The 12,326-nt window shown below is 43.3% G+C and overlaps 1 protein-coding gene across 4 annotated transcripts in view; it reads right to left on the bottom strand.

Moving 5' to 3' along the window:
* EIF2AK4 (eukaryotic translation initiation factor 2 alpha kinase 4) overlaps positions 1 to 12,326 on the bottom strand; it is a 103,141-nt gene that overhangs the window by 69,176 nt on the left and 21,639 nt on the right. For all 4 annotated transcript variants that reach the window (XR_005831924.1, XM_040620449.1, XM_040620450.1 and 1 more), the window contains exons 4-6: positions 10,106 to 10,258; positions 7,727 to 7,807; positions 6,221 to 6,369 (exon numbers count right to left, since the gene is read on the bottom strand). Coding sequence is in view for 3 of the 4 variants with exons in the window: in XM_040620449.1 (XP_040476383.1) it covers positions 6,221 to 6,369; positions 7,727 to 7,807; positions 10,106 to 10,258 (383 nt within the window). In the remaining variant the exon portion in view is untranslated. The remainder of the gene's footprint in view (positions 1 to 6,220; positions 6,370 to 7,726; positions 7,808 to 10,105; positions 10,259 to 12,326) is intronic.

Here is a 12,326-nt window from a genome sequence, read left to right as displayed (position 1 = left end):
AAAAAAAAAAAGGTTCTCTTGCTCTCCTCTCTCTGTCCCTACCCAACTCTCTTAAAAAACAAAAGAAAAAAAGAAATAGCCATCCCAGTGCAAACAAATGGAATTTAGCAGCAGTAACTCTGGTCTCATTGTCAAGGGTCTATTCTTGATTACGGAATGTTCACAGGCGGTTGTGGTATCATTAGGAACATCACCCATGCTATCGGTTCTTCCAAGTAGCTGTGGCAGTACGCAAAGATAAAGGGTGTTTTAAACGGAACTGCCGAATATTATTACTTTTTAAATTTTATTTATTTATTTTAGAGAGAGAGAATGCAAGCAGCAGAGGAGCAGAGGGAGAGGGAGATAGTCTCCAGCAGACTCCTTGCTGAGTGCAGAGCCCAACGTGGGGCTCGATCCTAGGACCCTGAGATCATGACCTGAGGCAAAACCAATAGTCAGACACTTAACCCACCGCGCCACCCAGGTGATTGTTTTTAAAAACCAAGTAGCAAGAAGAGAAGTGGCAATCTGTCAAAGGCAGACTTGAGAATTGGGCTCCCATCCAAAAGGCTGCTCTGCCAACAAGACCAACGGTGTAATGACTCGGATGGGCTAGAAAAGGGAGAATCTCACCTGAGACTTACAGGGGATAGGACGGTCTCAGGTTCCTGCCTAATTCAGAAAACTCTAGCTCTTCATACCTTAGTTTGAAACTCACGGCAGCTCTGAGGACAGAAGTTAGTAAGAATCCCCGACATTGTTTAAGTTGAGGTGAACTAGTTTAAGGCCTTCATGGAGCCAAGTAGAGGAACACTGATCAAGGGAGCATCACAAGTCTGGAAAGATGTAGCAAGGATCCCCTCCTCTCCTACCCACATCCTTTATATACTTCAGTGGTTCCCTAACTTTTGGGGGAAGTAGAAGGAATCCCATGTCTTATACACTTCATAATCTGTTTTCTGTGAGGATGACCAGCCAGCAGTTACCGTACCTGGTTTTAGGATCAGGAAAACAAGCTAGGAGATGAGCCAGTGTTGTTTTACGGTGGAGACACGTGACGTAGCCTAGACTCTGGGCTACACCTTAGTAACCTGCAAAGAAGCCAGTCGCAAATCTGTGGGAAATAATTCTCTTCCATGAACTACTTAGAGAGACTCTTTCTTTTTTCCTGGCTTCTCTTAAAAAGTCCAGAGTACCCGTTTATGAGGTATAATATCCCCGGGAAGAAGGCAGGGATTGGGGAGGACTGTGTCCGTCCTTCACAAAAGGCAATCTGACACTGACCTGTAGACTTGGAAATGCTTAGTTTTATGCTATTTGATTTTTTTTTTTTTTAAGTCAATCCTTCAAGGGGAAAAAAAGACAACTTGAAGGACACAGAAAGTGAAGTTCTTCCACAAAAGAAATGACTCATCAGTGAAAAGCTGGGCCAAGAAGCCAGGTCCTTGGGGTGCCAGGTTGGCTCAATCGGGGGAGTGTGCGACTCTCTGTCTTGGGATTATGAGCTCGAGCCGCATGCTGCGTGTAGAGATTGCTTAAAACTAAAATCTTACTAGAAATAAAAAAAAAGAGGCGAGGCCCTTGACTATCAAGGCTTTAAGTTCTTTCTACTAGAATAGTGAGTGGTTTTCTCTTCTCTCCTTTGTTTTAAACCACAGAAACCTTTTGTTACCAGGTTTTTATATAACCCGCAGGAAAAAAAAAGCAGAGTTGTTCTGGCTAAAGAGGCTGCAGACTCTAAAAGTGCCGTAAGGACAGTATCCACCCTCCTTCCAATGGTCTCTCCTTCTTCCCTCCCTTCATCAGCTATTTAGCGAGCACCTGCTATGTGCCTGCCAGGCCCTGTTCCAGGCCCAGAGGAAAATACAGATGAGGCCCTTGCTCTTGTGAACTCAGGCTCTCATGAAAGGAGAAAGACACTGAAACAGCTAACGACAGAAGATGTTCAGCTAGTGGTAAGTGCTATGGAGCAAAGTAAACCAGCACCGCAGAACAAGTGCCTAAGCAGGGAAGGGGGTGTCTGAGGTCACATCTGAGGGGAGAACTGACGGGTAAAAGGGAGCCGGCCACGCTGACTGCCAGCAGGACAGCATTCCAGGCAGCGATGGGAAGGAGCCTGGCGTGCTCCAAGGATGAGAGACGAATGTGACTGCAATGCATTGAGGGTGAGGACGAGGACAGAGCGGGACGGAGCGAGACGTGAAAACCACTCCTCCACTGCTGTTTCCGTGCTGTCCACTCTCCGCTTGTAGCCAGCAAGAACTTCCTGCACCGTGAATCCGATGAGATCTTACTCCTATGTAAAACCCCCCAAAGCTTCTCATTACCCTTGAACTCCTGACCTGGCAACAAAGCCCTCTGGGACCGACCCCAGCCTGCCCCCCCCACTCCTTCTAGCCACACTGTTCTGCTGTTTGACGAGCTTTGTGCATGACAAGCCCAGGCCAGCCTCCAGTCTTCCGTGCCAGCCGCCCTCCAGCTCTGGCGGGCTCCTTCTCATCATCCAGCTCTGGCACCCGCCCCCCAACCTAGAACCACTCTCCTTTAGTCACTCGAGATGCAATCGTGTACTCTTTCCTCCAAACTCCCGCTCTAAAGGAGCCATCCAGCTTTTCCTCAATGTGGCCTATTCTAAATCTCTATAGAGCACTAATCACTACCTGACATTTTCCCGTTTGCTTGTGGACAGTCTCCTCCAACCAGAATATAAGCTCCATGAAGCCTGAGTCCTTCTCGATCTTGTTTACAGAATGCCCAGGATTCAGAACAGTGTCTGGCGTTTAGTAGGGGCTCATTACCTATTTGAATGAATGGACGAACATGGTTCTAGATGTTATTGCTTTTAGTCATAGCCAATTCAAATACTGCCCTGCCGACAATATTGACGACGAGGTCATCTCTACCAGCTCTACGAAATGTATCCACTAATTGACAGAATAAAATGGAACACTCTGCTTACTTCCTTTGCCTTTCCAACCGCAAGAGACCAATGAATAGCAAAGAAGAACAATCAAGAGTTTATCACGAACCACTTGGTTTATCAAGGGCTTTCTATTTCTTAACCAAAAAAGCAACTAAACTAAACTTTAAAGAAAGATTCGTCCTTCCCTACTCAGTAGCCAACATAGCGCCAGAGTGCTATGCAGGTATGTGCAACAATTTTGGCAAATAATAGATGAAAACTATCTCTTTTCATGTTCCTTCTTGGATGCTCATGGAATATTGTCCTATCTAAGACATACACATGTTATTTCACAAGCATTATATGAAAAGTTGTTTTACCGATGTCAGGGGGAGAGATTTTCCAATCCTCTCTTGAATAAACTTGCTAATGATCTTTAATTTCAAAAGCAAGTCGAATCTCAGACCCACTAACAGCCACAAAAATGGAAATGTTTAAACTAAAATAAAATTACTTTTTATATCGCAGACTTTTTCATAGCATTGATTTCTGTTTCTCACACAACAGGAATTTGTCAAATACTTCCTAGTGAATTACTCTGACAGCTTCAAACTATGCTGCCTACCGGAAGCCCAGTTGCAAAAATACTCTAAACTGGTGTAAGGAGTTGTAACCTTAAAATGGAACGGACACCAGAAACAGTACCCAAGAAAACAGTTAGTCCACCTTAACGGCAGGGGGTTAAACAACACCAAAATCACTTCTAAGGCGATTTTTTTCAAGTAGATAATTAGCAAAAAAATAATGAAGTAGATAATTAGGGAAAGAACTGAAAGGGTTCTTTCTTACAAAAAAACTATAACCTGAAAGTTAAGTCTTTTGTTGGTACCTAAAATGTTTCTTTTTACTGAAGAAAAGTGTTAGTTTTATTTTATTTTTTATTTTTTTAAAGATTTTATTTATTTATTTGACAGAGATAGAGACAGCCAGCGAGAGAGGGAACACAAGCAGGGGGAGTGGGAGAGGAAGAAGCAGGCTCATAGCAGAGGAGACCCCATAACGCCGGGATCACGCCCTGAGCCAAAGGCAGACGCTTAACCGCTGTGCCACCCAGGCGCCCCGAAAAGTGTTAGTTTTAAATGCTGCTTCGATTCTCACAAGAGATAAACACATAAAGAAACTTATAATAAGTACACTACTTTAATCACCCACCCAATGGTAAATGGATTCTGCACTAAAATTCCCTCCTGTCCACAGGGGGTTACGACAAATAGAGAAGCTTTATTCTTTAGTAGGAAAGGATGTGGAGGGAGAGGTAGTCTCTTTCATGTGATCTCTGGTGACAGGGAACGGCCCCGAATACACCTGTGACAATGGGGAAGCCCGGTGTCCTCAGCAGTTAACAGAGAGGGGCACCCTGGCAGCCAACTGGGGTTTCTGTTCTCATGTAAAGGATCTTCTGCACCTGTGCCCATTTTGAAATATCTGTGATGGGACCTAGAGAGTTACAGACTGAAAACACATACAGCGCAAAATTTCACTGGATGATGATTCCGATAGAAGAAAATTTTAAAAATCAGTGAAAAGTTAGATCATTAAAAGTAAGATAGAACTACATTGGAGGCAAGACTGTGAAGTGTTATGGGCCATTGTGAAGAGGAATGAGCTATAAAACTAGTTTAATTGAAGATACTTAGGGGCATCTGGGTGGCTCAGTCAGTTAAGTGTCTGCCTTTGCCTCAGGTCATGATTCCAGGGTCCTGGGATCAAATCCCAAATTGGGCTCCTTGCTCAGCAGGGAGCCTGCTTCTTCCTCTGCCCTGCTGCTCCCCCTGCTTGTACTCTCTCTGACAAATAAATAAATAAAATCTAAAAGATAAATAGATAAATTAATTACATTAACTACTGGGACTACCTCAAAAATAAAAAGCTTCTGCATAGCAAAGGAAACAATCAGCAAAACAAAATAAAAGGCAACTTAATGGGAGAAGAGACTTAAAAATGACATATCCAATAAAGGGTTAGTATCCAAAATATATAAAGAACTTCTACAACTCAATACCCAAAAAAAGATTAATCCAATTAAAAACTGGGGACAAGACATGAACAGACATTTCTCCAAAGACACACAGATGGCCAAGAGACACATGAAAAGACACTCAAAATCACATATCATCAAGGAAATGCAAATCAAAACCACAAGAGGTATCACCTCACACCTGTGAGAATGGTTAAAATCAGCAACACAGGAAACAAGTGTTGCCAAGGATGTGGAGAAAAAGGAACCCAGGTGCACTGTTGGTGGGAGTGCAACCTGGTGCAGCCCCTGTGGAAAACAGAATGGAGCTTCCTTAAAAAGGTAAAACAGGGGCGCCTGGGTGGCAAAGCGGTTAAGCATCTGCCTTCGGCTCAGGGCGTGATCCCGGCGTTATGGGATCGAGCCCCACATCAGGCTCTTCCGCTATGAGCCTGCTTCTTCCTCTCCCACTCCCCCTGCTTGTGTTCCCTCTCTCGCTGGCTGTCTCTATCTCTGTCAAATAAATAAAATCTTAAAAAAAAAAAAAAGTTAAAAACAGAACTACCCTATGATCCAGCAATCACACTACTGGGTATTTGCCCAAAGAATACAAGACACTAATTTAAAGGGACACATGCACCCCTATGTTTATAGCAGCATTATTTACAACAGCCAAGGTATGGAAGCAGCCCAAGTGTCCATCGACTGATGAATGGATAAAGAAAACGTAATATATATACACAGTGGAAAATTACTCATAAAAAAGAATGAAATCCTGTCCTTTCCCACAACATGGATGGAGCTAGAGAATATAATGTTTAGTGAAATAAGTCAGAGTAAAACGTAAACCACAGGATTTCACTCATATGTGGAATTTAAGAAACAGAACAAATAAGCAAAGGGAAAAAAGTAAGAGACTAATCAAGAAAAGGAATCTTAGCTACAGAGAACAAACTGGTGGTTACCAGAGGGGAGGTGGGTGGGGGGATGGGTGAATAGTTGATAGGAATTAAGGAGTGCTCCTGTGATGAGCACCAGGTGTTGTCTGGAAGTGTTGAATCACTATATTGTACACCTGAAACTAATATAACACCGTATGTTAACGAACTGGAATTAAAATAAAAACTTAAAATTAAAAAAAAAAGATACTTGGAATGAGAACAAATGAAAATTTTTTTATATTGCTAATACATTAAGATTTATAAGCTTTGGAAAAGTCACTAAATCTATTCCCTGAAAATTCCATCACATGTCACAAGCTGTTTTATCTCTTCTGCAACCTTCGCCCTTCCAAACAATCAGAAATCCCACGGACTTACCTGGACCTTCCAGAGGAGTTGGTCCGATGTTTACCATTTCCCACAAAGTCGGGAGAGCCTCCGTGTAGAACGGCAGCTGGTCTGTGTCCTCCTAGGTCTTTCCTAGAGTTTTGATCTTGGTTTGACAAACTAGCAATTTCCAAACGCTCCTAGAAGAAAGAAAAGTAAAACCTACTTTAGGTACAAGTCATAAATCGGAGACAATCATGGTTCCTAATCATTAACTCAGTAGAGTGCAAATATTATTTAAGCTGATGATAAACTTAAACTTTTAAAAATTTAACGTTCAGATATGTACTCCTTCAAGAACTGAAGAACAGGTTACGGTATGAAGAGAATGTGAATTTTATTATTTTTTTATTTTATTTTTTAAAGATTTTATTTATTAATTTGACAGAGAGAGACAGCCAGCAAGAGAGGGAACACAAGCAGGGGGAGTGGGAGAGGAAGAAGCAGGCTCCTAGCGGAGGAGCCTGATGTGGGGCTCGAACCCAGAATGCTGGGATCACGCCCTGAGCCGAAGGCAGACGCCTAACGACTGCGCCACCCAGGCGCCCCGAGAATGTGAATTTTATAAGTGAAAATGCTTAGAATCTTACAAGATCGGTAAACAGTCGGGGAGAAGAGCAAGAGGGGGTGAACAGAGGGAGGAGGCATTGAAAGAGGGAGCAGATGGCTGGCAGGCAGGTGAGATCCGAGTAAGACAGAGCTGGTGGAAACAGTCACATCCCCTTACATTTGTGCATGGCTCTGTACTTTCACAGAGGGCAGGACATTAATCTGTGGGAGTAACTACATGAGAGGGAAGGGAGGCAGCATCATTTTAAGACACATTTAGTGTTACCTGTCAAGGTCGCAGAACGGGCAGTGAAAACACCGAAGCTTTAAGCCAGGTGCTGCTTACTCATACATCAGGGCCTCCTCCCACCCCCCCTCAGAGCTGCCCTTGAGTTACATGCCATAATTCTACAAAAGAGAACGAGTCAGATTTTCTCTGGATTTCTCCAAACACGTGTAACTGGTGTTTCAACCGAGCTGGACTCTGGAAAAATACAGAAAAAAGGACTTTATCCTTTCCCACCACTGCTTTTTAAACCTGCCCTGTTGGATCCTTCTTTTCCATCACTGAATGAAATCTCCAGCACATCCGTATAATTTCCATTCACTCTTCAGTTGAACAAACAGCTGTCTTTTCCAAGTACATACTAAGAATTCCAGGCTGGGTTAATTATCAAAGCTTCCAACTCTGCTCTCCCTTGACTCATTTGACATATTATTATCATTCCATCAGCCTGTGTCCTCTACACATACAACTCTACATTTTGCTTCCTCTTTGGGGAATCTGAAATACACAATGAATGATGTTTGGGGCACATGTTTACTGCTTCATTTCCAGCTTTACTACGGATAGTACCACAGGAGAGGAAAACATCACTGACGGAAAGAAAAACATTTTATGTTTCGCAAAATGTAGACTATTGGGGTGTGGTGCGATTCAAAGAGTACCTGCTTGGCCATTTCTTTTCTTTTTCTCTCTTCTTTTATCTCTTCTTTTCTTCTCTGAATCTCATGAAGGATTTCACGTTGCTGAAATAAATCAATACTACATCAAATGCCGATCTCGGAAACCCAGACAACATATAAATTCGACAATCACGAAAAACCTTTTCCATTTTTTTGTTTAGGGTTTTACTGACCCATTTATTTCAGAGAGAGACAGAAAGGGGGGGCAGAGGAACAGAGGAGAGAGGGACAAGCACACTCTGTGGCGAACGCGGATCCCGAAGCAGGATTCCATCTCACAACCCTGAGATCACGACCTGAGCCGCAATCAAGCGACAAGACACCCAACCCACTGAGCCACCCAGGTGCCCCCCAAAACATCTTTTGCATTTCCACGATTCAAGCCCTCCCTTCCTAAGAGGCCTGATGACACAGAACCTTACAACAAACTGTAGTGATGTCGGTTTCATCGGGTCTAACGCACTCGTTAGTTGCTCCCGTTTAGTAAGGTCTCCAGACTGCGTGGGGAGGGGCGCTGACGCCCCACTCTTCATGCTTCCGTGTGGAGAGACTTTCACTACAGCAGCACCCCCACCTTGACCTACCCCTCCTCCTCGACGTCTGCCTGTCTGTGGCGGACAAGCTCTGGTGTCTGCTCTCCACCACAGTGTGGGGCCACCTTGGTGGAGGTGGGCTGAGCCGTCCCCAGTGCTTGGACCTGGGGTGGCACTGCTCCGGCACCATCCCCACGTGCCACAGACCTTCGGCTATATGCTCTCGTTTTCTCAGTATGAAAGTACTATTCTGATTTGCATCCATTTGACTCACATATCTATTGCTCAAGTGGGACTCAAAAATAGTGGGGTTTTGTTGTTTGTTTTTTACGAGTCTCCTAAAATTCCAGGTTGTAGGTATCAAAACCATTAAGAGACTCACCAAAAACTGTATTAGCAGTAATACGAAATGAAAAAAATACCCAGAATTTACAGGTAAACAGAATACCAAAACGGACTGCTAGCTAAATATTCACTATCTAATAAAGACAGGCCTTCCTGAAAATGATGAAAATGAGGAACTTTAAATTCTAAAGGATAACTAGACTACATAATTAACCAGGAGATGAGAAGTCACACATGAATGGTGGCCACAAAGAGACAGGTATTAACATGCGCACAGGATGAACAAAATGAAAGGGAAGAAAAAAAAAAAAAAAAAGAACCAAGAGCAAGAAGCTAAGAAAAGCAGAATAACAACACCTTGGAAGTAACTGTAAGAAACAGTAACATCTACGGGAAGAAAACCAGAAAGCCTCACCAAGAGATAAGAGTAAGCAGACAAACGTTCCTGCACAGGGAGTCTGAATATTGCCAAGCGGTCAATTCTTCCTAAATGAATGTGTGAGTCTAGCACAGAGAGTTTGATCTGATTCTGAGAGAGCGGTCCTGCAGTTCATCTGTAAGAATAAATGGTGAGAACGGCGGAGGGAGAAAGAAAAACCTAATGGAAGGTGACGGGCAGGGGACTTGGCTTTTCAGATGTTAAAACAGCATAAAAGATATAATGATTCAGAGTGTGTAGGGACTCAAGAAGAAAAGATGAATTGAACAAAATGGGTAATTCACAAATAGAGCTTCATATAAATATATGAACATATTAACTACATATATATGTGTGTACGGTTAAAATACACCTTAAAGGAAGTATTATAAATCAACTAAGAAAAAAATGATTATTTACTGTGTTAGGAAATGTCTGGGAAAAAACAAAACACGTCAGATGCTCATTTTTACAACCCACCCCTAAAAAAGTTCTAGGTAAGTTGATTAAAAGAATAAACTAAGTTAAAAATCAAGAAGGAAACGGGGGGAACAAAAGGAACCTTGGATACATACATTATCTTTGATTAAAGGATTTAAAATATATAACACAGGAGTGTACATTCTTGTGCAAACACACTGAAGAAAAAATACAAACAGTTGGGGCATATAAAAAAAGTTCAATCCCTGGCTTTGGCTACTCATTTGGACAGTAGATACCTGCCCCCAGAGGGAAGAAAACAGCCTGGAAGCTCAGTGAATTCCTGCACAGCTTTACAAGCTCAAAAGACCACAAGAAGTTTGGTTAAACGAACGTTTTTTTCTTCTTTTCTTTAAAGACCTGGATTAGACTGAAGGTTCTAGGAGCAGGGCTGGTATTTGTGGGGAGGAAACCACTCATCGTATTTCTCAGTTACTCTTTGGGCCTCCTCTCCCATGGATCTCCACTGCCTAAAGCAAATGCCGAGCAGAACTTGAAGATTGGCACGTAGGCACAGATAGGGTAAGAACCGGTCGAAGCTCGCGGTCTTCTGGGCCAAGCCGCCGGTAGTGACAAGGGTCTCACCTCCTGCTCCACCTTCTGCTTGGCCTCCAACAGCCTCCGCTGCTCCTCCTGAGCCCGCCTTTCCAGCATTTCTTCGTGGAAAGACTTGGGAGGGGGCTTGTTATGCTCGCTGAGAAATGACTGCACGTGGTCGGCCAGTTCAAATATCATCACCTACACATACAGAGGAAAGACAACCACAAATGGTCAAGGATGGGAAGACAGGGCCCACAGGAGACTACGGGAAAGCATGCAGGCAATCAGAGGCCCACTTCCACTGGTGATACTCACTTTGGTAAGACACGTTCTGAATTAGGTATCTGATGCCATCACAGCAGGAAAAAGCTTTTACAGGACTCACCTCATTGTGCTGCTATCAAGACAACTCACTCTCTAGATAAATAAAAAGCTTCCCTTTTCTTTTACAGGCCTATTCAACATTACTGGCATTGTCTGTATAGGAAATCTGATAAAATATTTTTCTGGACAAATATTTTCTGTACAAATAAATCTGATAAAATATTTAACACTGCATAAAAATAAAGTACTTTCCCAACTAGAAGACCTGTCTACAAAATGATAGCAAAAGAATCATTGCCAGCATGAGAACTTTCAACTGTCCGCACAGTGTCTTGAGGACATTCTTTGGGATACAGAGGCAAATACAGGCCTCACTAGCTCCCCGCTAGTAACAGGCCAGTGGAGGCTGATCAATACTAAGAAATCATTCCATTTTCACTTAGGGAAGCATTCATGGATACTACCAGAAGGAAAAATGCCCCCCTCTCAGACATTGTTTATGTGAACATAGGAGCCACTTTTTCATACCTGCAGGAGTCATAAATCATATCTGGGCTTGTAAACTCATATCACAAGGGTTTCTGGGACCCTACGCTGACCGACTGCCCCAACCCCAGAGAAGTCAAGAGTGCCAAACTCCTTCTACAGATGATGACCACCATTCTGAAATTTCTTTTTCCTCAATTACAGTAAAGCAGTTTAAAAATTCTTATTTCTAGGGGCCCCTGGGTGGCTCAGCCATTAAGCGTCTGCCTTCGGCTCAGGTCGTGATCCCAGGGTCCTGGGATCAAGCCCCGCATCGGGCTCCCTGCTTGGCGGGAAGCCTGCTTCTCCCTCTCACACTCCCCTTGCTTGTGTTCCCTCTCTCACTGTCTCTCTCTCAAATAAATAAATAAAATCTTTAAAAAAAAATTCTTATTTCTAAAGGGACTTACGAGGGTGACAATCAGTAATAAAGGTCACTATACACAAGAATATAAAGTTAGTTCACATGCTCATTCCACCTTTCTCTCAAGGAGTAAACGCAAAGACACCACAGCTATTATTGGGGGAAGTTAATGTATTTTTTGATGATAGCAGAAGCTGTGGCATTCACCAGATATACTCCACTTTACAGTTGACAAACACTAGTCTAGAGTCTACAAGGCAAGTTCTTCAAAGAGAAGCTCTTTTAAGAAAAGCTGGGGAAAGGAGGCCGTTTCTATCATGTCAAAGAGAAACCACTTCTATACCAGAAAGGAGATGCGAGCCAAGCAGTGGAGGGTTTTTCTTTTGCCAATTCATTTGAAGACTAGCATTTTCTGTACAAACACATCAGATACAATATATAAAACTAGATGAAAATAAGAAGTACTTTCCAAACTGGTTCTTGTCCCTCTCTCCCTGTGTTACCTCCTCTCAGCACTCTGTTCAAATGTGACCTCATCAGAAGCCTCTCCTGACTTCCTCATTTATAACAGCCACTCCACCATCACCTCACCATACGTATCTGTATTAGCCAGGGTTCTCCAGAGAAATAGAACCAATAGGATAGGGGGTGTGCGTGTGTGTGTGTGTGTGTGTGTGCGCGCGCACGTGCGTACTGCGAGAGACTGATTTTAAGGAATTGACTCATGCAGTTACAGAAGCTGGAGAGTCCAGAATCTGTGGGGTAGACCAGCAGGTCTGGTCTAGCAGCCGTCCTCTGGTAATTCCCCCTGCTTCCAGAAAAGCCAGTCTTTTTCAGTTAAAGCCCTCAACGATTGGATGAGGCCCACCCACATTATGGAGGATAATCTGCTTATCCCAAAGTCTACTGATTTAAATGTTAACCTCATCTAAAAAATACCTACAGAGAAACTTCTAGAGGGGTGCCTGGGAGGCTCAGTCGTTAAGCATCTACCTTCAGCTCAGGGCGTGATCCCAGGGTCCTAGGCTAGAGCCCCGCATTGGGCTCCCTGCT

The sequence above is a fragment of the Ursus maritimus genome, unplaced genomic scaffold (genome assembly GCF_017311325.1).
Source record: "Ursus maritimus isolate PB19 unplaced genomic scaffold, ASM1731132v1 scaffold_35, whole genome shotgun sequence".
NCBI lineage: Eukaryota > Metazoa > Chordata > Mammalia > Carnivora > Ursidae > Ursus > Ursus maritimus.
Note: the sequence above shows the minus strand (reverse complement) of the source record. Positions and strands in the feature narration are given on the sequence as shown.